The following is a 26,074-nucleotide window of genomic DNA, read 5'->3' as shown; positions in this document are numbered from 1 at the left end:
TTTTTAAACTATTGTTATCTTCCCTAGAACCCTGCTAGGAGCACTGGCAGGAAGGATGGACTTGGACTGTCTGGGAGCCAGATGGGAGCCTCCCTCATTGTGGAGCCTGTGATGGGTTGCTGTGTGATTTTTGGGAAAGCACTGGGATATTTTACATCAGTCCAGCACAACCATTGGGTTTCTACTTTTCTAGCAGAGAGACCTTGGTTTCATGCTGAGGACATGAGGGTGGCCCACGGTTCTCAGGTTCCCAGAAGCTGCGGGCTGCCTATGTGTGGAACCATTAAATGCTGAGCCATAGGTCCACTGTGGACATAGCAGAAAGGACTGCAGTTAAGCAGCAGAGCCTGCTCAGCCTGAGAGGAAGAGAGCAGGCGACACACGTTTAGTTGGTCAGAGAACAGGAACTTTCTTCCAGATGCCTTGCCATGAGGACAGACTGGTATGGTGGTGTGACCAGGGCAAAACAATTTAACAAGTGACATGATCAGCATCAATGACACCAAACCCAGGACCTCACTACACAGCTTCAGGCCGACTTCATCCCCCATAACCATCCTTTGTGCCTGCCCGGGTCCCCAGCCTCTGGGTGCTCTGCCTGTTTTGTGGGGCTCTGCGAAAGGTCTTGGTGCCTTTTACCTTCATTCTTCTCCTAACCGCCCCTCCTCCCCGCCCCCTGGTGCACACCTCTGAAGGTGGACACATGCAGTCAGGGCCCGCTGGCTTTTAGTGTTCTCCATTTAAACATTTGGGAAGCCAGCAAGCACATCGGTCGCCATGCCCAGGACAGTACCTGGTTGGCCAGTAGCTTCAAGGCAACTCTCCTCACCCTGCACTTGTGAAGGAAGCTAGACTTGCCATTCCTGGTCATAAGCTGAACCCTGATTTTCCCCACTACTGCGGGAGATGTAGCCCACAGAGGCCCAACGTGGGCTGTGCTGCAGAGCTGCATCCCAGCCTTCGTGCTGCTGTGGGGGCTACACTCCACTTACTCCCAACACAGAATGGAATGCTCACATGAACTGGGAAGCAACTCACTGTCAGACCAGACATTCAAGTGTGTTCCCCATGTTTATTTCCATCAGCATCATTCAGTTCCAAAGCACAGCAAGGGGGCCAGCAAGACCATCAGGGGGCAGGGCCAGCAAGACCATCAGGGGGCGGGGCCAACTTAAGTTCAGTTCACACATTGTCTTCTGAGCCCCAGACTCATGCTGTGGTATGTTTGCCTATCCCCCACACAAATGTGTAATTAAAAAAAATAGAGACAATCATACCTGTCCAACTTAGTCTGCTGCCAAGGCTTCAGGTGAAATGAAAAGCTCTTGGGAACACAGTGGCACTTGGCCCACACCACATCTGGCTGTTACCATGCCTGGGTACTAGAAGGCTATCTACCTGGTCACACCCAGGACTAAGCAACCAAAGGCTGACAGGCCCTTCTTCAGCGAGTTTTCTGTGACCAGTTATAGGAAACCCAGGGAGAGTCTTGAGAAAGCAGATCGCAATCTCAGGTCCCTTGGCTATCAGTAAGCTTTCAGTCTAGAGATGTTAATTAAAAATAACTTGCTGTGGTTAGCATTTAAAATTTTTCCATTTAATAAGATTTTCACTTTGTATGAGGAATTTAGAATCCATATAAACTGATTTTGCAACCTTGAATTTTAAGTACAGATTTTACTGATCTGAGAGCACAAAACACTGTCATTTTTAGATCAAGGTATCTGCACCGCCTGCCATGGTGGGAGGGAGGCTGGCAGCCTGTCCGTCATTGCTGGGCTCCATAGCACTTGGAATAAGATGCAAGGGGTGATGCAGGGCAGCAAGGGTGAGGGAAGCTTGCACAGCAGAGGTGTTGGGGGAGGAGGGCAGTTCAGCAGCAGGACAGTGGGCAAAGTGCACGGGATGGCTAGCTGAGAAGACAGGAGACAGAGTCCCAGGCCCTCTGCAGACCTTCTCTGGACTACCCTGCCTCAGGAGGTGGGGGTGGGGGGACCTGCTTCCCTGTTCTGGATGGAAAACCAACAGAGTGGCAGTCTGGGATGCAGACCTAGAGGAAGAAGGGGAGCAGCAGAGCTAGGCTGGGGCATTCCCTTTCCTAGACTATCCTCTGACAAAGTCTCTTCAATACACTGGGTCCCTGTACCTGAGGAGGAAGCTTACTTAAGAGAAAAATCGTTGAAAAGCAAGAGGAACGCAAAGAAGCATTCAACCATTTACAACCACAGAATTTATAGTGGAAACGTAGCACTTATTTCTGATCAGTTGTTCTTTGCGGCAGAACTTATACTTTCTACGTAGGACAAGTATTCAGCAATAATGACTTCTTCATCCTCCAGCGTGGAGTCCAGGTAGTCCTCCTCGTGCTCCGGAATGTCCTCCAGGATTTCGTTGACAGCCTCCGTTTCCATGTCTTCATCTGTCGAGGCACTAGAGGTCCCTGCAGTGAAACACCACAGGTCACAAGAGAGGTACCCCTGACAGTGCCTTTGGTAGCCACCTTGTCCTGGCAGAACTCTAGGGATGCCCCCCCCCCCCCTCGCCCAGCCATCAGTGAGGAACCCAGACCTCAGACCTACCTGCAGAGTCAGATGGGGATGTGGACGGTGTGGGGGAGGAGTCCTCTCCTGAGAACTGCAGGTCGGGTGGGAGGCTTCCTCCATGGTGTGCAAGGGTCTGAGCTGCCAACTGGACATTGCCTCCAAACACCCTTAGTGCAGCTTCAGCCACTACTGTGTCAAAGCCCATGTACACCAGCTAGGAGAGATCACAGGGTTAGGACTGACCATAAGCTCCGCCCACACAGCCATGTGGCTGACACATGGCACAGCAAGGCAACTTTGCTTCCTAGGTATGTGTATGTAATTAAAGAATTCAGCATGCATTCTCTGGCCTTTCTTTCTGACAAGTCCCTCTTCAGACACCAGGCCATGTAGAAAGGGTCTCTGAAGACCTGGTCTAAGAGGTCCTAGGCACTCACTTCAGGACTGTATGAAAATCTAACCACAAGTTAAGTGGCCACAATACCTGGGCCATGCTAACATGTGGTACATGGTGAGCTGAACTTCACAGGACACAGTGACAGTGACATCCTCTTAGGTCCCAGGCAGAGAAATAGGACTGACATAATAGTGGAACATGGGAAAAGGACAAATAAGAACTGAAGGCAAAGGGTAAAAGGGTACCTCCTACTGCAGTGCTTCCTGCTGCTTGCAGGGATCAGAGTCTAACTATATAGCCCTGGCCTGGTACTTGCTCTCTAGACCAGGTTGGCCTTGAACTAAAAGACCCATCTGCCTGTCTCTAGTGCTAGGTAGGTAAAGGCGCGCATGCACTATCTTGCCCATCGCCTTTCCCTTCTTCTATAGAAGCACCTCTCACTCAAGCCCCTAACCATACCCACCTCACCACATAGGCCTGAGGTCCTCCCAGAGATGGCTGGTCCCACTTAAAGCCTAGAAGCAGGCACACCCCATCCCACCACCACCCCGCACCGCAGCCAGCCCCAGGCAGGCTCACCTGGTCAATGCTTTCCTGGGAAGGACTTGCTTGGCGGCTATTGTTCTCAGGGTCTGCATCCTGTAACCACCACATGTGGGGGTTGCTGAGGAGAACCTGCAAGCAGACAGGGACGGTCTTTCCTCACTCACTTAACCACCAGCCACTCCAGCACCTCACATGCAGGCGCACAGCACAGACTGTCCTCTTGTGGGACAATGAGTAGAAAATGGCACAGTAGGTTGTACAGAGTGCCTTGAAGCAGGAAAGGGGGCTCTCAGCTGGCCGGGGAGAGCCAGGGATCCTCTGGTTTTACCTTCCCAGTGGGAAATGGCTCACCACGTCTGCAAGTTTTACTTGGGTTCTGGATCAAACTCAGGTCCTCATGCTGGCAAGACAAGTGCTTTATAACTGGCATCTCTCTCGCTTCATGCCAGTTGGAATCTCAGTGGTTTTTTCAGATGGTTAGACTTCCGCTTTTTACATTTGTCCAACACAAAACCTCAAGCTTCATATTCAAACTACATTATAACTTAAAATGTATATGAGCTGGGCATGGTGGTACATACCCTTAACCCTACACTTAGGAGGCAGAGGCAGGTAGATTTCTAAACTTGGTACCGGCCTGGTCTACATACTGAGTTCCAGGATAGCCTGGGCTACATAATGAGACCCTGTCTCAAAAAATAAAACAAATACACATGTACATGCACACACACACACACACACACACACACACACACACACACACACACGAGTAAAAAAAGAAACAGTGGGGCTTCCCAAGGCAGAGGATGGATGCAAATGGGCTCTGTTGCCTGAAATACATGGTGACTTTGGTTCCTGCCTGGCTAGCCCCAGCCCCAGCGATCTTCCCCATCCCGGGCCAGCATACTGTTCTGCTGCCCTCTGCATCCATCTCTGTCTACCACTGGTTTGTGGCACCTGAGGGCAGTGTCCAAGCTGTAGCACAGAGCTTCCTGTGCCTCCTGACCAAGACCACCAGGAAAGGCCGTACTGTTACTTTGTAGCTTTCCTCTAGAAGCCCTTTTGCTGAGAGGTACCGAGAGTAAAACCAGACATGCAAACAAGCATTTTATTCAAACACTAACACTGGGATGGAACCAATCCCTTCAAGTTGGAAAGGCCAGTCACTAAAGCCCCTGGCCAAGTGTCTAGGCTATCACTCTGGCTCTGCGGGGGACAGCTGACCTGACCGCACGCACCCCACCTCCAACTATATACAAAGCCTTAGGAGTGATTTGCACAGGAAGGCTGGGAAGCAGAGTCACAGGAACCAGGCTGGTGGGGATACCCAGCTGCTCACACTGAAGGCGGGAAGCATTACCTTCAGGGCATCGTCCAGGTTGCCTCTGGCCTGGTGAAGGGCTTGTTTGGCAGCTTGTGTGGAGTAGCCCATTCCTCTTAAAGTGTTGACATTTTCCATTCGGCGTCTCCTTTTCTCCTTCTCTTCCTTCCGGATTTGGGCCAGTTCCTTTAGGAAAACAAGGCAGTGCGAGTTAAGAGGTGGAGGCAGCAGAGAATCTGCAGGGTGTCTCTGGATCTCTGGGCTGGGGCACAACCAAACCGAAAGGGACGTCTACCCATCCTGCCAAGAAAAGTGGCCGGAGGCCTAGGGACAGGGTTAGGGTTGGGCTGAGGCCCAGGAGTCAGCACAGCACTTCATAAGAACAGGTCGGTTCTTACATGCTTAGGAGCTGGGGGCCTCCACAAGTAGGCAGCTATGTTGTGGATGACCCTGGTGATACCTGTAGTTAATTTCACTTTCCCAGGAGGAGCTGTCTGGCAGGAGGAGTCACATACTCAGGTGACTTCTTGTGAACCTTCCCCCAAATGAATAGTGACCAATCACTGGGCGAGTAGGTGGGATTTCCAGGTTGGACCTAATTCACACATGTATGACATGCACACGTGCTCTTGATTTCTGTGGTATGAGGGCCCAGTGTTTTATGTACCTGGGCATTCTGCAATGTTTTTATTACATTTTAATTTGTTTCATGTATGTGTGTGTGTGTCAGAAGACAAGCTGTAGGAGTCAGTTCTCTCCTATGATACGGGCCCAGAGGACAGAACTCAGATCAGGCCGAGTCACCATCTTGGCTCTCCCACCACACTGAGATGGCAGTCTGTGAGCCTCGGCTCAGCTCATCTGTAACAGAATCAGTCATGGGGAAAGCTGAACACACTGCTGGGAGAACTTATGAATTACAAAGTATTCCACCATATTGTTGAAGACATCACTGCAGACAGCAGCTTTCCATGAGAGCATTAGGGTGGCGGGTGGGTCAGCACAGGCTCCCTTCCTAGGGTACTCAACTACAAAGTACAGAGCCAGCTTCTCCTGACCTGTCCCTGACTTCTGCTTCTAGGACCAGAGACCATGACTGGAACAGTGAGGCTGACTGTGATGAAGGGAGACATTTGCACAGTCCTGTTGGCAGGTCAGGACACAACCAACCCACAGCTGCACTCCTACAATTGCTTCTCCTACCCCACTGTGGCCACTCCTACAATTGCTTCTCCTACCCCACTGTGGCCACTCCTACAATTGCTTCTCCTACCCCACTGTGACCCACAGACTGCTATACTGCAGGGAAACCACACCACCAACTCTCTGGACCTCAGGTTCTTCATTGTACAACTGGGCAGGTATGACAAGGTCCCTTTTTTTTTTCCACTTAAGAATTATAAATTTTTTTTTTAATGTGTACTTGTAAAGACTGCAGCTTTTTAAGACCTTGTTTTTATGATCTGACATGTTTGCAGGCAAGAAGGTAATCCTAAATTATCATGGTGGCCTCACAACTGCCATTTTTTTTTAAAGATTTATTAACTTATCATATGTAAGTACACTGCAGCTGTCTTCAGACACTCCAGAAGAGAAAGTCAGATCTCCTTATGGATGGTTGTGAGCCACCATGTGGTTGCTGGGACTTAAACTCAGGATCTTCAGAAGAGCAGTCGGGTGCTCTTACCCACTGAGCCATCTCACCAGCCCACAGCTACCTTTGAAGTAACTCCCAGAAACACAGTATGGTGTTGAGCAAGATCCTGAGAGGAGACTGAAGGCATAACTGGCCACCATGACAGGAAGCTGCCCCGGCTCTACTTCAAGCTGGCGTGATTCTGGTAGGGTGCAGCCCTGTCGTGGACACCTGCTAGCACTGGTGACGCCCCAGGTTTCTTTCCTCCCCAGCACTACAGAAAACCAGGCACGATTAATACCAATAACCCTACCCTGGCAAGTGTCAGCAAGGAGGATCAGCAGAGCAAGGTTACCCATGGCTTTAGAGCAAGTTTGAGGCTAACCTGGACTACAGGAGCCTGTCTCAAAAAAAGGGAAGACAATGCATATTAGTCCAGCCCTCCATGCCTCTCCTGGCCTCCTGCCTGGTCTTTTCCTACCCAGTTCAGAAATAAAGTCACAAACGTCTCTGTTTCTTCACCTCAAAGGGTTGGAGCCTCCTAGGTGCTGCAGAGAGAACGGAGAACTCACCTCTCTACGGTTGGAAATGTGAGTGGCTGCATGGTCCACGTTCCCATCGCAGGCCCGCAGGCCCAACCGTGCTTCCTGGGCAGTGAATCCCAACTGTAACAAGTTGTGAACTTTTGATGGATCGATGTAAAGCTCTTTAAAGAGCTGCCGTGCCTACAAACAGGAAGAAGCAGAGCGCTCACCTCACAGCAGCAATAAGGCTTAGCAAAGCTAAAGCCCAGGAATGAGGCTACCAAATGTGAACTACTATGTGTGAGATTCAGACATGCTGAGCTTGTCTAACCTGCCCACCATAAGGAATGAAACAAACACTATCTCTGCCTGCATAACATACCCATAACTTAGCACCAATAGGCAGGCTGAATGCTGCAGGCATGCCAGAGTGACTCTTTCTTTCTTTCATTCATTCCCAGCTTAGCTGGCGGTGGTGGTGCAGGCCTGTAATCCCAGCAATGAGGAGGCAAAGGACATCTGGGCTATACAGCAAAACAGGCTGCAAATAGCATCTATCTCTCTCCCTTGTAGGTGTGCTGGCTGGGTGGTTGCTAGGTAACTGCAGGTGGTCTCTCTTTTTTTGTTTTAAGGTGTATTTATTGTTTATATATGAATACATGGTCGCTGTCTTCAAATACACCAGAAGAGGGCATTGGATCCCACTATAGCTGGTTGTTGTGAGCCAGCATGTGGTTACTGGAAATTGAACTCAGGACCTTTGGAAATGCAGTCAGAGCTCTTAATTGTTAAGCCATCTCTCCAGCCCTGGCAGTCTCTTTCTGAGGTACAGGTCTGTTCTGACTCTCTAGCCCTCTCTGCTTGTGGCACACAGAACAGCAGGAACAATGGAAGCCAAGGCCTGCAGAGCTCTACCCTGGCCTACTCATGCTAGAGGCAAGGCAGAAACTAGCCATTTCAAGCCATTTTAAAGTCTTCATTACAACCCCCTGCCTGAGCCTCACAGACACAAGTGTTCATGCTGCATATGAGAGAGGGGACCGGACAGAGGTGCAGGGCTCTGACACATGCGTGACTCAAAGAGTACTCCACTGCCAAGGCAGAGGCAGAGGTGGGGCAGAGCCAGCAGTCTTCCTCACCTTGTTGAGATATTCCCGAGCTTCCTGTCCATTTCCACTGTGATAGTTTCGGATTCCCTGAAGCAAGTAGAGTCTTAAAAACAACACCTTCTCTTTCCCACAATTTCCCTGAAGTTATTGGGAGAAAAAGAATAAGTGATCTTATTTCTAATAAAAGACATGGTCACTGCTCTAACTGTGCCATGTCTCCACAGTAGTAAGATGACAAGATAGCCCAGGGCATCACTGCTGTCATTGGGACAACTTCTAAGCAGTATCTCTTCCACTTGGACGGGATCAGTCAAGACACTGACTCTAGCCACCACAGGCCATGACTAAGTCACTGGTTCTTTCCTGGTCAGACTGAGAGTAGTGGTCTACAATTAGTAAACTCTTTAAAAACCACCACAGCCAGGCGTGGTGGCGCACGCCTTTAATCCCAGCACTGGGGAGGCAGAGGCAGGCGGATTTCTGAGGCCAGCCTGGTCGACAGAGTTCCAGGACAGCCAGGTCTACACAGAGAAACCCTGTCTCGAAAAACCAAAAAAAAAAAAAAAAAAAAAATACAGGAACAGTCTGGGCTATATGAGACTGTCTCAAACAAAAACAAAAATCAAACAAACAAAAAAACCAAAAACACAACAACTAACAAAACAGAACACAACAAAAACCCAGCCAGATTCATTAAACTCTCAAAACCTGCTAAAGCTCTGGCTAATAAAGGGGGGAAGGGGGTATATATGCTGCTAACACTCTGGCTAGTAAAGAGGGTATTGTATTGTATGCTGCTGCCCAGCTCAATCACCTCTGGCAGCAGCTCCCACATCTAGGCAGATGTGCCCCACAAGCGGGCTGAGACAACCAATCACAGTGACCTACTTTTATGTGGACCAGTCTCTGGTGATTCTCTCCGTAACAGTTTTTAAAGCATTTCTGGGCCAAGTTCAGCTTTTTCTCTGCATCATCAAGGCATTCCAACTGTTCCAGGCGGAAGTAGCACCACACAATGTCCAGCTGGAGAACTGCATAGTTGTCCACAGTGTCCAGCAGCCCTTTGCACTCACTACAAGAGAAGGAAGCTGTCATGGCAGGGCCCTTCATGGGTCCCCAGAAAGCCTTTTAGCTCTTGGTGTGTTTCTAGGATTAACTAGTGGGGTATTTACAATAGGGATCCTCTGAATGGATAAAGAGAAATTAGGGTTCTTGACAGCAACATGGTGGCATCTGGCCCAGGACACAGTGGCTTCTAGCCCTGGCTATGAACTACAATCACCCAGACACAGGAGTCCTTCTCTGGGGATACTGATGCTGAGACCTAATTAGGGCAACAGTAGCAAAGCAAAGCTCTCCAGGACAGAAGCTGGTTGTCTCACTGCTAAAATTTCCCCAGGAGATTCTAACATGCGTAAAGGTTGACACATGGCTTTAAAGACACCCTGAAACCTGCTACTCCCTAAAAATGCTCCAGCTGATGGTAGTTCTAACAAGACATTCAGTGCTCAGGGACTTTCTCATTGGGGGAACAGTCTGGAGAACACCAGGCTAAATGCCTAGCTGACTCCTGAGGGCCCATGAACAGGCTGAGCCAGACACAAGGAAAGCAATGAAGACACTATTCATGAACTATTTATTTATACTTTGTTATAATGCTCAATGCATAATGCAGACCTAGCCCTCAAATCAAAAAAGTATCTGCAAACACAGTCCACACAGATATCTCCAAAGCTTTGTCCATCTACTTCCAATGGGATGCTGTTAAATAGCTTTTTTTTTAAACCTTGCCTATCTAGACATGTTCATCCCGAAGTCTAATGAAATAGATTTTGTTATCACCCACCAGGCTGCACACAGTCCAATGGGGGCAAGGACACAGAGAACAATGTTTTTGCATGCTTTCATCCCTACCTCTTCTAGCATTCCTATTTAGTCATGAATATCTGACAACATACATGCCATGTGGCTACACACACACAGACACAGGATGAGGGGTGGGGGTGGGGTAGGCCCAGGGAAAGAACATCTTCAACACAGCCTGAAAACTTGACTTGAGAAGAGGCAGAAAGGCTGTAGGTAGAAATGTGCTCTCATATCAAGGGAGATGCCCTCATCTGCAACCTGCTGACAGGTTCACCTTCTGAGACAGAAAGGCTTAACCACTCATAAAGTGCAATGGGCACTCTGCCCCGCATTAACTTCCAAGGTTATGAAAAGCTCTTCCAATACCTGCTGGACAAGCAACAAGGACAGAAATGACCCAGAACTGAACTGTGTGTGGCCAGAACACAAAATGAAAAATATATCAAAATCCAGGTCTCCTATTAAAGGGGATGTTTTATTCTATTACTTTCAAAACAAAAACAAAAACCAAACATCAGGCCGGCATGGTGGTGCACACCTTTAATCTCAGGACTCAGGAGACAGAGGTAGGCAGATCTCTGAGTTTGAGGCCAATCTGGTCTGCCTAGAGTTTCAGAATAACTACGACTACCAGCCAGGACTCTGTCTCAAAAAAAGAAAGAAAAGAAGAGAAAAGGAGGAGAGGAGAAAAGAAAGAAAGAGAAAAGAAGCCAACACCTGCACACTGTAGTTTTGAAGCCGATAGGCTTAAATTTAAACCTGAGCATGCCAACTGGGAAGTTAAAAAAAAAAAATCAAAACAAACAAAAACCTAGCATAAAACTGTTTTAAAGAACAGCCAGGGCTACACAGCAAAACCATTTCAAAACACCAAAAGAAAAAAAAAGTGTATTTCTATATAATAATGACTTGGTTTGCAATTTTAAAAGCTTTGCTATTCAACAAATTTTCATGTTGAAACAGTTTTAAAATGAAAGCACTAAAGTTACTTTGACTTAACACTGCTTACCAGAATTTTTCATTTATTTATGTATGTATGTGTTTGTGTGTTTTGTGTATGTGCCCATGCAGTAGCTATGGAGACCAGAAGAGAGTGTTTCTTGGGGGATGTTTCTGTGCACTGAGTATTCATCTGAATGTTACTTCTGTACTTGGAGATAAATACGGTTGCAGCCCAGACTTTGGGACTGCCCTTGTGATGAAGCATTCCTGACTCAGTATTTTGTAAAACATTGTTCTCTGTTATCTCACTGGTCAACAGGGTCAACCAGCCTATGGCTGGGCAGGAGAGGGAAAAGTGGAACTTCTGTCCCCAGAGAGAGAGGAGAGGGATTCAGGTGGGCATGGGGAGTTGCCATGAATGAAGCAGATGGCAGGTAATGTGATGGGGCTGCGAAGCAGCTGGGTTAGAATGGATCAGAATTTGCTCAGCTGTAGTACCTGGGGCATTGTCCGCACTGATACCACTCCTAAGGTGGGGAGCAGTGTGACAACAGATCCAGTGGCAGCACCCTGCAGGTGCCGAGCCTACAGATTAGGTAGGAATGAGTGGGCGTCCTTCTGCACAGGCAAGGGGGCTGGTTAGAAATACAAAGGAGGAAGCTGCCACATTCTGGGGGGTGCCTTAACTCCTGGCCCCCAGAGTTAACCACTCTGCGGTAGAAATCAGTTGCAGTCAGGCAGGAAGGTGCTGGGGAGCCTCCCCTTACACTAGTATCTGCTGAATGCAAAAGCACCTACCAGAAGTATCTGTCAGCGTCCAGGAGGCAGGGCAGGGCTATTCCATACTCTTTTCTTTTCAGGAAAGCTCTGCCCTTCTCGTGGTATCCCATAGCTAACATAAGGGCCTAGGAAAGAAGGTAAATTTTTAAAAATAGTACTTTCAAACAAGTTAGTACTGCATAATAAAACAAAGTAAAGTTCATTAGCTCTATGGAAAAGCAAGGCAAAAACCAAACACAACTCAATCTAAAACCCAATTAGCTAAGCTCCATGAGAGCCTTAGCTAACTGAAGCCCTGCAGCCTTCAAGCCACGCCAGAGTCTGAGTGGCACCAGGCCCTGCGTTCTTCAGGCTCTCCTTCCACCTGCTGAGCCACATCTGTCTCAGTTTTCAAGACTAGACAGATGAGCAGGCAGGAATTCTTTTGGCCTTCCTGAGAGCACTGCAGGCGTGGTACTGTGCTCACATTTGGGACAGAGGAGGGAGGAGGACAGGATGGAGGCCAGCCTGCCCTAAGCAGCAAGACTGTCCAAGTAAGAATGTTAAGTTCCTCAGTGTTGTTTGTGGTTTTGCTTTCAATTTGGGGTCCCTTACTTATTTCAGTCTCCCGTCCTCCACTTTCACAAGCAGTATCACCACACTTCCAAACTATCTGACAATGCCAGCATTTCCTAGACAACTTTTTAAAACATTTATTTGTGTGTATGTGGGTATGCGTGTGCACTTGTGCCATAGCACATATGTAGAGGTCATGGGACAACTTTCAGGATTCTGTTTCTACCGTGTAGGTTCTTGAGATAGAACTTGGGTTGCTTGATAGCAAGCACCTTGATGTGCTCAACCATCTTGCTGGCCGGCCCTCCAAAGACACTTTTAAAAGGCTGCAATGGCTTAGACTGTGTATTAAATGAGGGCTTGGTCCCCAGTCTCCCCAGGTGTACCACCATGTCCAGCTTACAAGCTCACTACATACGCTTTAATTATTGTGTGTGTGCATGTCTGTGGATCTGGGTACAGCACTCTGCTCCCACCGTGTAGGTTCAGAGGATGAAAGCAGGTCAGCAGGCTGACAGCAAGAACCTTTACCCACTGCTCTCCCTCCAGGCCTGGAGTTCTTCATTTTAAACAGAATAATTCATGTAGTGATAGTGAGGCTTACCCAAACTGTCATTTAAAGGCCAAATAGATTACAGAATGAAACAAAAACCCTAAAATGAACTTGATCCCAAGTGAGTCAGAGCTCTTCATTCTAAGAAACTCCTAACTCAAGAAACAAGCACAACCCACCCACCCCAGCACCCCCAGTGAGCCCATCCCCAGGGCAAGGCTCCCAAACCTAACTTACTTTTCTTTCCGCAGGGGGAATTCTGATTGACCTGCCTGTCTGGTTCGCAATGTCTAAGTAAGGCATCGTTTCCGGATCATCCACCATCTCAGCTGCAACAAAGCCACAGGAGCCTCGTTAATTAAGGACCAAAGGGCACTTGAGATGCCAGACTGTGGAGGACTCCACAGCAGGCACACTGCTCATGTGTGTGCGTGCTGCCTGATGCATTTTGGTGACAAACCAAAATGGTGTACCTCTCTCCGCCAGGATCTCTAGTCCCCGTTTGGTCCTCTGAATGCGTCTCTCCTTCAGCTCGGCCTCGTTCTGTTCCTCTTCCTCTAGCTGTAAGTTTTTCCTCACATCCTCTTCAGACTGTTTCAGCTCCAGCACCATCGCCTTCACATTGTGAGTAACTCCTTGTTCTTCAAGGCGTTTCCCTGGGAACAGCAGAATTGCCTGTCACATAAACTTCCTGGGCACAGTCCATTTCCTGTGGTAAATGGAGTTCTTTTCTTAATTAAATAATTTCTTTATTTTGGAATGAGCTTGTGTGTGTGTGTGTGTGTATACACGCATTTGTGAACAACATGCACGAAACACTTTCCTGCTTCATCCCAGGACCAAACTCAGGTCACCAGGCTTGGCAGTCAGTGCTGTTTCCCCACTGAGCCACTCCACCAGCCTGGAAAACAGGATTCAAACCCCTGCATTCATTCACACTTGGTGACCAGATGCCATATTCACTCTCTTGTTTTCTTTCTCTTCACCCTAAGACCAGACTGAAGCAATGACTATTTGAGTGCACGTTGCCAGGTAGGATAAGAAAGGAAACCGAGAACGTGTAATCAACACAGACTTTCCTGTCCTCTAGTTGGGAAAACAACTAACTCAAGAAGCCACAGTACGGTAAGGACAACAGGGCCAGCTCCCAGCTCCTGCCATGGTGAAAAGCAGAGGCCACAGGAACCTGCCTGTTTTCCTACCCTACAGACCTAACCCATCTGCTTCTCTAAGACTGTTTCCCTGGTAATAGGTAGAACAAAGACAAGAACAGAAACCCACAAGAGAACAAAGAGGAGTGTAGCTAGCCCAGGGAAAGGTTAGCCAAACAGACAAACCTAGAAAAAAACAAGGGTGGTCAATACAGACAGACTACAGCACCTCCCTTTGTCCTCCAGTGTCAGCTACTAACAGTTGTGGGCACTGCTGCTTTAGGTCTGTCCTTCCTGCACTGTGCCATGAGCATTTGGGGGGACTATCTTGTATTTAGCAGTAACTCTGACCTTGACTCAGGAAATGATAGAGGAGTACAACCCTCCCCAGCAACACAGCTATTACCAAAATTGTCTCCTCACAAAGTCAACTGTCCTCAGCACAGGAAGGTTTCCCTGGCTGAAAGTCACTGCTAAAGACTTGCCTGGCTCCTGTCTGCCCTCAGCAATCAGAAAGGTCTCTACCCCACACTAGATCCCACTCACTTCCCTTGGGTATTAGCCAAGTGCTTCAAACTGGCCTTGTTCATCTGTCTCTCTGAGGATTCTCTCTCTCCTCACAGGAAGAACTATGAGTAACTCTGACCCTCCCCTCAGCACAAATTCCATTCTGGAACATTCTATGAGACTGCCATGAATGTCTCCCTTTCCCACTAGCCAGAGCAGGCCAGTGACTATTTACTGGAATGCTCTTTTCTGCCTAACATTTATGGTAAACTTCTAACAGAATCAACTCTGGAGAATAAATGCAACAAAGCCAGGAAGGTTTCAATAGAGGAAGAGGAAAAGCAAAACAAACCAAGAGAAGTCAGCCATCAGATGCACACTTTGCTACAACATACCTAGTTGAAGCTGTTTCTTATTTATTATGATCTTGATGTAATTTTCTTGAAATCCAAAAGTTTCAGCTATTCTATAAAACAAAGGCAGAATGATTTCTGGAAGAGCAAGCTTGTCACTTGTCACCTACCACGGAGATTTGGGTTATGAGGTCCTTTCTGCCACTTTATACTTTCTACTCACAAATACCCAGGCCCTCCACCCACTGACCAGTGAGCATCACATTACAATAAAACTCCAAGTGGGTGAGACAAGCCCCTTTTACACTTGCTTCTGAGTGGAGGACTGAGGGCTGCCATTTGAGCAGAGTCAAAAACATGCTTGCCATACTTCCCAGCATCCATGGGACTCTGAAGCTAGGGCTATCCTATACCACTGTCTACTTGCGGGCATTGAATGAGTGGCACGTCCTGGTTCTCCTTAACCCTGATGGAAGCTGAAGTGAGAGAAATAAACTAAAGGGACACTTGGGATGATGGCCGGTCTTCACTGACCAGCACCCAAAGGAATGGAATGTATAAACACGTGTTCTCTTGGTGCATTGTTCCTCCTGCTTCCGTCCCTCAGCCAGCCACTGCAGTACGTTGGGCATGTCTGTGGGCACCAAGCTGCAACCCTCTGAAAGCTGCACTACATCTAAGAAGCCCCCCTGTTGTCTCTGGTGTAGCAGAGCCCAGCATGCCTGCCATCCCACCCTCCAGGCTTCCTCTTCTCTGCTGTAAGGGGAGGACAGGCCAGCTGCCTAGCTTACAGGATGGCTTGAGTGCATGCAGGGTAGGTAAGGGGGGCAGACCTGCAGGCACCCAGCTCAGATACTCACTGACACCTCAGGTCTCTACCAGTGACATGCAAGCGGGTCTCCAACAAGCTTTTCTTATCCTGCTGCAAAGAGAGAAAACAAAATGCTTGTGTATGACACTCCTTTGAACTGGTGCCCTGCGTGAAGCTGTAAGGTGCTGTCAGGATGCAAGCACAGGGTTCTACTTAAGGACTAAACCATTGTCTGAACGGAGAAGCATGCTGAACACAGTCTAGCACAAACCACCAGGGTGACCTGATTGTCCTATGCCAGCCACCATCATAATCGAATGGAGAGATGGCTCAGTGGATGTGTCTATACTCCTTTTATAGAGGACCCAAGCTTTCTTCTCAGCACCCATTTTCTCAGACTCAGAGATCCCCCTGCTGCAGCTGGGGTTAAAGGTCTGCACCACCACCACCCAGCAAAAATAAAATCTTAAGAAAATGTTTGATGGAATTTCTGAACCCTCCCTCCCATCTCATCACCCCTCACAAGGCACCGAGTCCAGCACCCCATTCCTCTTCTCTGCAGCCTTGCAACCATTATTTCCTGTCTCTGGAGTTGTCAGTTTTGGACATTTCACATAAGCAGGAACATATAGCATCGGTCCTTTCTTTCGGCAGGTTTTTGAGGTTCTCTCCTATTACAGACATTAGTGTCGAGTATCTGTCACACCAGTCATCTTCTGTGGCGTGGACTGTGTGGCTCATCCACACAGTCACTGACACAAGTTGAGCTGTGTCTACCTTAGCCTGTGGTGAAGGCTCACCTGTCAGTTTATTCTGACAACATCTGGTGTGTGGTGGCTGTACCTGCTAGTGTGGGTGTGCCTGTGTAAGCAAGCGTGTGTGAAGTCCACACATGCTTGATGGCAGGTGTCTTGATTATTTTCCACGTTGTCATGTTATCATAGTCTCTCATTGATTCTGCTGGCCAGTGAACTTCAGAGCTCCATACACATCTCTGTGATACTGTACCAGTCAGTGCTGGGGTTGCAGGAACCCTAGCTTTTTATAGGGACTCCAGGGTCTTCATGTCTGCACTGACTGGGTCATTTCTCCAGCCAACTCTCCCTTCTCGCACTTGGTTTTTCTGTAGTAAACCCTGGTCACTGGGCTTGATGGAAAGAGCCTTCTGCTAGGTCATCTCCTGGCTCATGTGACATTGTTTTTGTTTTGCTTTCCAAAAGAGAGGGTCTCATGGGCTGACCTTGAATTAACTATATAGGCTGAAGACAACTTTAAACTATAGGGAGGTGCTGGCTCCCAAGGGCTGACATTACAACACACACTATCATGCCTCAGTTCTGTGGCCCATGCTTTGAAGGCCAGACATGAATAAGCCTACCTTAAATGTATGAAGAGAAGTTTATATCATCAACCATTCAACACATGGAGTTCCTTAAGCACGTTTACAAAAAACAGTTTGCTGGGCATGTGTCTTTAGTCCTAGCAGAGGCAGCAATCTGGTCTACATACAGGACAGACAGGACCACCCAACACAAAAAGACCCTGTCTCAAAAAGCCAAACCAAGCAAACCAACAACACAACCACAGCTCATCTGAGCACAGCAAGGCAGTCTCAAAGCTACTCACCTTCCGGAGCCTTGGAGGCAGGAACACCTCAATGGTGGCGATCCCAGTTGTTCGGTAGTGTTCATTCCCAGTGCCGCGCTCAATTGCTTTGCGTCGAATTTCCTCAATTATGTTTTCCACTTCGTTTTCACAGCACTCCAGCCGCTCAGAGTACTTCTTAGCAAGATCCTATGAGGAGAAACCAGAAACAGGTCAGGGGAGGTCCAGTGCACACACAAGAAAACTGCATGTTCGCATGTGTGTATAAATATAAATATAGATATAGATAGCTAGTTCCCAAAGCAACGTTAATTCTTACAAGCAGATGCCCCCACTGTACTGAAACTCAATCTGGGCTCTCAGGGAGGATTCAGGGAGAAATTTAAAACACTTATAAACAATAAAAATAGGTTTGCTGGTCAGAGTGAGAGTAACTGGGACTATTCCAGAGAGATGGAAGGGAGGGCTGAGAAGTCTGTGACCTTAATAGACTAAGAAATTACTTTAGGAAGCAATGAACTAGGGCTGTGACAATGACAGCTCAGCAAGTATAGGCACTTGTGGCCAAGCCTGACGCCTTGAGGTCAATCTCTGGGCCCTACAAGGTAGTGGTTGAGAACCAAGTCCTATAATTGAATTCTAACCTGTACAAGTGTGACACACACACACTTGTATGCTGGAGAGATGGCTCAGTGGCTAAGAGCATCTTTGATTGTTTTGTTTTTTGTTTTTCTCTGTATAGCTCTGGCTGTCCTGGAACTCACTTTGTGGACCATGCTGGCCTCCAACTCAGACATCCGCCTGCCTCTGCCTCCCAAGTGCTGGGATTAAAGGTGTTTGTACACCACCACCACCTGGCTGTTTTTTAGTTATTTATTTTTTTAGGATTATTTTGTTATTTTGTATATGCGAGTGTTTTGTTTTCATGTACCTCTGTGAACCACATACGTGCCCAATGCCCAAGGAGGTGGTAAGCCTAATTGTGGGGACTGAGAATTGAACCTAGGTCCTTTGTAAGAACAAGTGCTCTTAACCACCAAGCCAACTCTCCACCCTGTGGTTTGATTTTTCTTTCGGGGATAGACCAAACATAAGACACAGTGCATAAGAGCCACTTTTAAAAGGGCTTGTTTTGGGACTGGAGAGATGGCTCAGTGGTTAAGAGCACTGACTGCTCTTCCGAACATCCGGAGTTCAAATCCCAGCAACCACATGGTGGCTCACAACCATCCGTAATGAGATCTGACGCCCTCTTCTGGTGTGTCTGAAGACAGCTATAGTGTACTTAGATATAATAATAAATAAATGTTTAAAAAAAAAAAGAACTCTGGGCTAACACAACAGTAACATAGCAAGAGGAGGAAATCTGAAGAACTTTAAAAAAAAAAAAAAAAAGGCTTGTTTTAGTCGGGCAATGGTGGCGAACGTCTTTAATCCCAGCACTTGAGAGGCAGAGACAAGTGGATTTCTGAGTTCGAGGCCATCATGGTCTACAGAGTTAGTTCCAGGACAATCAGAGCTACAGAGAAACCTTGTCTCGAAAAACAAACAAACAAAAAAAAACAAAAAAGGGGGGCTTGTTTTCATTGTCTATGTGTCAGTGTAAGTGTATGTGCACATGGATGTGAGGGCTCCTGTGGAGACCTTCTAGAAGGCAGCTGATCCCTGGAGCTGAAGTTACAAGCAGTTGTGAGTCACTCCATATGGCTGCTGGGAGCTGAACTGTGATCCTCAGCAAACCTTTAACTGCTGAACCTTCTCTCTAGACCTAGAAGAGACCATTGTAATGTCCATGTTGCATGCCTGGGAGATGCTGGTGTGAACAAGTCTGTGATGCCAGTTCTGTCAAGCACAGGACACAGTATCAGCACAACACATACATACTGCTTCATGAGAGCACATGGCTGCAAAACCAGCCTTGGTTCTGTTAGCTTGTGCCCCTGACTTTTCTGAAAGAGTTTACTCTGAAGAGTAGTGTGTAATTATTAAAATTCAATCAACGGTATTGCTGGCTACTCTTCGGCTGTGGTGGTCTCCATACCCCCATGGCTATCCTCAAGCCACGGTCCACCTAGTTTCCCAAAGGTGTTCTCATTCCCAGTCATCCATCCCCTGCAGCTAGTCTGTCACGACCTGCTCTAAACCCTGAGCCCTATATAAAGAAAACTCCAGAGGCTTGTAATTTATCAGATTTTTTGTTGTTGTTTTTTTGTTTTGTTTTTCAAGACAGGGTTTCTCTGTATAGCTCTGGCTGTCCTGGAACTCACTTTGTAGACCAGGCTGGCCTCGAACTCAGAAATCCACCTGCCTCTGCCTCCCAAGTGCTGGGATTAAAGGCGTGCGCCACCACCGCCCGGCTATCAGTCAGATTTATTACAGTAAATTTTCACCTACAAAACACCCACACAAAGAACTCAAAACTCAACTGATATAGATACAAGCTGCACACCTAGATCGGACAAAGTGTCCTATATTATTCTATTGTTCTTCTATGATATCCATAGCTACCTATGGCTATCTCAAGCCATGTGGATACACTTCATCTTACTCTCCTAGAGGTTCCATCCAGTCTCCTCGTCCCATCTCTTCTCTCTGTCTCCATCTCTAAAACTCTCAGCCCACCTTCTTTTTCCACTGCCCAATCACAAGTTTTAGCCTTATCTTTCACCTGCCTTCACCTCTGAATAGGCAACAATCTACACTCAAGTAGTGTGGAGGCAACAGCAACCTCAGACCCCCAGAGGGTGGGATGGAAAGCATGCAGCTTCTAATCAAGGCTTCCTCCTCCTGGCAGCCACTCTTCCCCTAAAACTATTAGGGCCTTCAAGCCTCATTAGGATGTAAGATCCAAGAGTGTTCGATCTGCCAGGAACTGGAGATAAGACTAGAGTCTTATTTATGTCTCATTAGTTTAAGCCAAGACACCATAGCAAGCAAGTTCAAACGACTTTAAAAATAGCAAATCTGACCGAGCAGTGGAGGCACATGCCTTTAATCCCAGCACTCAGGAGGCAGAGGCAGGCGGATTTCTGAGTTCGTGGCCATCCTGGTCTACAAAGTGAGTTCCAGGACAGCCAGGGCTACACAGAGAAACCCTGTCTCAAAAACCAAACAAACAAGCCCCAGCACATCCGTGTCCAGGTTTGACTGTCTTCCAAAGGCTGTGTTAAAGGAGTAATGTTCAGGGCGCTGGCACTTCTGCATGGTAGAAGGGCCATTAGGACCCAAGGACACATCCCTTTCAGCTTCCTGGTTTAGGAAAAGAGTGTCTTCCTTCACCACAGGGGCCGCCCTGAGCCATGTGGTTGGGTGGTGTGCCTGAGGCAGGAGTTGGATTCACACCTGCTTAGGTGAGTCACAGGGCTCTGAGGCTGCTGCTGCCTCCACACCTCACATAAACTATTTCAGAAAAGAGAGGAGCACAAGCCAATGAACCAAGGCTGATCTCACAGCCAAACCTGTGTGTGTGTGTGTGTGGTCTCACTAGGAATCAGCCCGTGCAGGACTGCCTGTCCCAGCCTCAGTTATCATCTTTGCCCTGAGGCTTGTCACAATGTGCCATCCCAGACAAAGTCCCAAGGCTTCAGGACCACTCAAGCTTGAGGAACTTAGGGAAACATAAACCAAGCTACTGTGTTATAGTTAAGAGGACTAACACAATGCCTGGGGGATCAGGTAACATAACAATGAAATGCCAGCTTGTGGGGAGTGGCTTGGTAGCAGGGAGCTTGCATACACAACCTATATGAAACCCTGGGCTCTGCCTCTGCTGCTGAAAAAAATTAAGTAGAAAATTGTTCATTACTAATGGCTCCGGTGCTTCTCCAAACTTCCCCAGCTGTGCCTAGTCCTTTCTGTGACTTCAGAAGAGTATTTATTAAGTATTTACTAAGGCTTTGACACTGCAAAATACCTTTAAGGCCAAACCAACTTCCTTATTTTCATCAGTATATGGAGGTTTCCAAAGTTGAATTCTGTCTTCCCTTAGAAACTGAGTCAGTCTTGCTTGAAGATATTTCTTCTGCGCCATCCTTGAAAGTAAAACTGTAAATCAATAAAACCCACATCACATTTTAAAATGCTTTACACATTACCTAATACAATAAGTAAGTAGCATTCAGTCAGCTTAACGTAAGGTATTATATCCAATTATATGCAAGGCAATAGATTTTTATTGTTCCTTTGTGTTTGTGTTTTTTAAGACAGGGTTTCTCTTTATAGCCCTGGCTGTGTTGGAACTCACTATGTAGACCAGGCTGGCCTAGAACAGAGATCTGCCTTCCTTTGCCCTCTTGAGTACTGGGACTAAAAGCATCTATAACCAGCCCCAGTGTACCATGTCCACTTCCAATTGCTAATATGTAGCAAGGAGTAGCATGCTGTCCTGTTTGTGTTAGAAGGGAGCAAACCAGGGCATTCTGCACTATGAGTGCTGGGTCCTGTTCTAAGCATCCCAGCCTCACCTCTCCACTTCTTATCCTGTTATTCTCAAGGAAAGAGGCTGGCCAGACAGCTCAATAATTAGAGCACTGGCTATACTGTCAGAAGTCAGTTTGGTTCCAAATACCCCCATGGCAATTCACAATCATCTGTAACTTCAGTTCCAGAGGCATCCAAGGCCCTCTTCTGGTCTACATATCTACAAACACACACACACACACACACACACACACACACACACACACACACACACACAGGCAGAATACCCATACACATAAGACAAGACAAACCCTTTAGTAACCCAATCTATACTTTGTAAATTCTCTCACACTTGGCCACTTTAACTCAAAGCCTATGATTCAGCACAAGAGGAGCACATCTGAACTCTGACCTATCAGTACTAAATGCTCATATAGTTCAACTCTGAAGGACAATTAGCAAGGTGTGACGATGCACACCTCTACCCCAAGCCCTTGGAGGCAGACAGGTAGATCTCTGAGGTCCAGGCCAGCCTGTCAAAATCAGTCAGGCAATCAATAAAAGAATTTATGTGGTGGCCCACGCCTTTAATCCCAGCACTTGGGAGGCAGAGGCAGGCGGATTTCTGAGTTGAAGGCCAGCCTGGTCTACAGAGTGAGTTCCAGGACAACCCAGGCTACACAGAGAAACACTGTCTCGAAAAAAAAAATACTTAATTAAAATAAATAAATAAATAAATAAAATTAAAGAATTTACAGCACAGCACCATTTCAGTGTTTGTTGCTTTGTTTAGTTTGAGATCTGTTGGTCTTTATAATTTGTTTCTTGGTTTTGCTTTCACTGGTACTTTTCTTTTTTTTTTTGGTTTTTCGAGACAGGGTTTCTCTGTGTAGCCCTGGCTGTCCTGGCACTCACTCTGTAGACCAGACTGGCCTTGAACTCAGAAATCCGCCTGCCTCTGCCTCCCGAGTGCTGGGATTAAAGGCGTGTGCCCCCACGCCCGGCTCACTGGTACTTCTGAGAGCACAATGCCCATCTCACTCGATTGATGCTGAGGCTAAATCACTTTGCTGCTGGAAAACCCCAGGCCCCAGGTTTATAAAACCACCAAATGAGCCCAGGCCAGAACTGGCATGAGACAACTGCCTACAACATGGACTCTAGCTTGTCTCAAAATCCTGTGCTTCTTGTCCTCAGCACTTCCCCTTTCTTACACAGGAGGTGTGACATAGCTATTCCACAGGGTGGGGGAGGCTGCAGAGAGCCTGGGGCAGCTGGTACTCAAGTGTTTCAAGGGTTGCCAAATCAAACCAAATAGGAAGCTGCTCACTCCCCACTGGTGAACATGAATTCCAGAGAATGGAAAATATGTGAATTAATAACTTAAATGTCAGCCTTCTAAACATAATGGACCTGATCTTCAAGCCAACTGTGGTGACTTAAGCATTATTCCATAACCATGCTTTTAAAAGGATGCTCAGATCTGAGAGCATCAGGATAGCCCATGGAGTAAACATTGTGTGTATGTATGTCAGACAGCGAGAGGGAAAGAGACACAGAGGGAGGGAGAGGGGGAGAGAGACAATGAATATGCTGTGTGTTTTGACTCACAAGCTCACCACAAGGCACTTAGGAGCTTCACAAATACAAATCTATTAAACCTCCAGACACAGGACTCAAATCTATAGGAAAAAAAAATTTTTTTTGATTTTTCGAGACAGGGTTTCTCTGTGTATGTAGCCCTGCCTGTCCTGGAACTCACTCTGTAGACCAGGCTGGCCTCGAACTCAGAAATCCGCCTGCCTCTGCCTCTCAAGTGCTGGGATTAAAGGAGTGTGCCACCACGCCCAGCTTAGAAAAAAAATCACTGCCGTCTCCTAAGGAGGTGGCAGGGACAATTTACTAGTACCCAGCTATTCAGAAGGTTGAAAACAGCCTTTCAGACTGTACCCAGTCCACTGTCTGATAAAAGGAGCCAAGGCTATTACAACCCTTCATCTGTGCTCCACACTGTTGCCAGGCCTTCATCACATAATTTTTCGAGACAGGGTTTCCCTGTATAGCCCTGGCTGTCTTGGAACTCACTTTGTAGACCAGGCTGGCCTTGAACTCAGAAACCCGCCTGCCTCTGCCTCCCAAGTGCTGGGATTAAAGGCGTGCACCACCACACCTGGCTAAATTTTTTTTTTTTTTTGGAAACCATGACAGAGTCTCACTACTCAGCTCTGTCCTTGAACTTACTATGTAGACCAGGCTTGTCTTGAACTCACAGAGATCACCTGTCTCTGCCTCCCAAATGCTGGGGCTAAAGGTATGCCATGCCCAGATTAACATAAAGATTTAATGTTGAACAAAATTAAACCACCGGCTTGATCATAGTTTTGTTCGCCTTTTTTAATTCCAGGGCAGCCAGAGCTACATAGTGAGACATGATCTCAAGAAAAACAAAACAAAACAAAACAACCCACTGTATTCAAACCTATGAAAATCCAGTTACAGGCACCAGAATGACATGTGTTAGATCAAAAGGAAGAAAATCTAACAGCCCAGTTTTCAATTTTAATTGGAGAACTGTTTCATGTGTGTCGCTGGGCGTTCCACATCATAACACAGAAAACACATAAATCACCATGATCAGCGCTCTGAACCCGAAAGTGAAACCTTAGGCATCAATGCTGAAAATACCACTTTCACTTGTAGATCAATCGAAATTGCATACAACCTTACGCACATTCAACACTATCCCTCTGGGGGAAATGACAGGCGATTAGAGCCTCCTATTTAAAAGTAAAAGCAAGGGAAGGAGGCGAGGACAGCGTGGCTCTAGAAAGCTTGCGTTCTCACACACCGCGTTCCGCTGTCAGCCCGGGCAGTCAGCTCATCCCAGCTCAAGCTGCTGGCCAGTGTCCATCCCTTCCCCTCGGCCCCGCCGCGACCTCCTCCCGCTTCCGCCCCAGCCCGCCCCGCCGCGTCCGCCTGACCGCTCCTGCCCACCGAGCCCACGGCCGCCCGGGCCGCGCTACCAGGCCCAGGCCCAAGGCCGGGTCGCTGCCGCAGCCGCCTCACCTGCGCCACCGCCGAGCCAGCTGCGACCTGACGAGTGCCCGGATGCGGCAAAGGCCGCCGTTTGTTTTCATTCCGGTTGAGGCCGGCCCCGCCCCCGGCCCCGCCCCCTCGCGCTGTCCGGAAGGCGGGTGGAGGACGGGAGCTGCATGGAAGGGTGGGGCCAAGGGGCTTAAAGGGCGATCTGAAGCAGAGAAGGGAAGGAAGCCCTGAAAACGCGGCTGTGGGCGGGGCTAGTATTTAATGGGCGGGGCTGATATGGGGCGGGACACCGGAGTAGATGGAAATAGGGAGAGTATAGCTAGGGCGGGGCTGATGTGGAACAGGGAAGAGGGACAAAGTGGTTGGGGCGAGGACCAGGATGAGGGTCAGGCGATCTGTGGGAGGGGCTGGTAATTTGCGGTGGAGCGGATGTGGGACCAGGCGAGGAGGAAGATGGAGGCAAGGGCCGACTGTAGGTGGAGCTGTTAGGAGGAAGGGCAGGGCTAAAACTGGTCAAAAGCGGTGGGAGGGGGGGTCTGCTGTGCACCGGGAAGAGGCGTGCTGAGGAATGGAAGTGAGGCAGTGCTTGTCTTCAATTAAGAGGTCTTCGGACCACTCCCAGACCGAGTTTTTCAGAGGTCAGAAGAAAATGAGTCTGCCTTTATTCCCCAAAAGCCTTGACAGAGCAAGACCTGTTTTCCTGAACCTTTTCTCGTCTTCCCTCTACTAGGCCTAGGGGGATCCCCTAAACTAAAGGATCCTCACACTACCCTCCACAATCCCACCAGGATCCCTGCTCCTGGTGAAGTTAGGTATGCTACCCATGCCTCCCTTCAGCGGCTGCTCCCACCATGAGTACAGTAGATAGAGACATCTGCTTTGCTCAGCGCTGTGAAAAATGCCAGTGTCTATGAACTGGCATGTGCCTTTATGTCTATGTAAGGAAACAATCCAAACGGGCATAAAAAAATGAAGACTGCCGGGCAGTGGTGGCGCACGCCTTTAATCCCAGCAATTGGAAGGCAGAGGCGGGGGGGGGGGGGGGGGGGGGATTTCTGAGCTCGAGGCCAGCCTGGTCTACAGAGTGAGTTCCAGGACAGCCAGGGCTAAACAGAGAAACCCTATCTCAAATAAACGGAAAAAAAAAAAAAAAAAAAAAAAGACCTTATACTATTAGAAAAGAAACAATGCTCTGGTGTTGAGCCCCATCTTGCTGCAGAATGTGGGAGGAGGCCTGAGCAAGCCTGCAGGAGCCTAAGCACCCAGGAACCCCAGGGAGGAGTTTGCCAATTGCCAGCCTGCCAGTGAAGCTAGATCCATCATTCAACACCTGCTTCCCACGCACATACTGGAGAATCCAGCGCAGACCCCCTTAGTCCGAAAATGCCTGGCCTCACTGTGAATCAGGAAC

General features: G+C 48.0%; 1 protein-coding gene across 2 annotated transcripts; it reads right to left on the bottom strand.

Annotated features, from left to right (window-relative positions):
* Positions 1 to 1,052: 1,052 nt before the first annotated feature.
* Positions 1,053 to 24,770, bottom strand: Nub1 (negative regulator of ubiquitin like proteins 1). 2 transcript variants are annotated; one of them, XM_021163015.2, is made up of 15 exons: positions 24,685 to 24,770; positions 21,113 to 21,230; positions 17,221 to 17,388; positions 15,644 to 15,705; positions 14,826 to 14,896; positions 13,246 to 13,428; positions 13,010 to 13,101; positions 11,683 to 11,789; positions 8,965 to 9,148; positions 8,107 to 8,214; positions 7,016 to 7,168; positions 4,847 to 4,993; positions 3,520 to 3,615; positions 2,580 to 2,757; positions 1,053 to 2,440 (listed from the first exon to the last, which is right to left on the bottom strand). In XM_021163015.2, exons 1-15 carry the CDS (start codon positions 24,753 to 24,755, stop codon positions 2,262 to 2,264), a joined length of 1,917 nt encoding a protein of 638 aa, XP_021018674.1. In that variant the 5' UTR covers positions 24,756 to 24,770; the 3' UTR covers positions 1,053 to 2,261. The 2 variants fall into 2 exon arrangements, with proteins under 2 accessions (XP_021018674.1, XP_029333528.1); XM_029477668.2 differs by having other exon boundaries at positions 15,644 to 15,702.
* Positions 24,771 to 26,074: the final 1,304 nt, after the last annotated feature.

Source organism: Mus caroli, unplaced genomic scaffold (assembly GCF_978045245.1).
Source record: "Mus caroli unplaced genomic scaffold, Mus_caroli_1 scaffold_4, whole genome shotgun sequence".
NCBI classification, from domain to species: Eukaryota; Metazoa; Chordata; class Mammalia; order Rodentia; family Muridae; genus Mus; species Mus caroli.
This window is presented reverse-complemented; position numbering and strand designations above follow the sequence as displayed.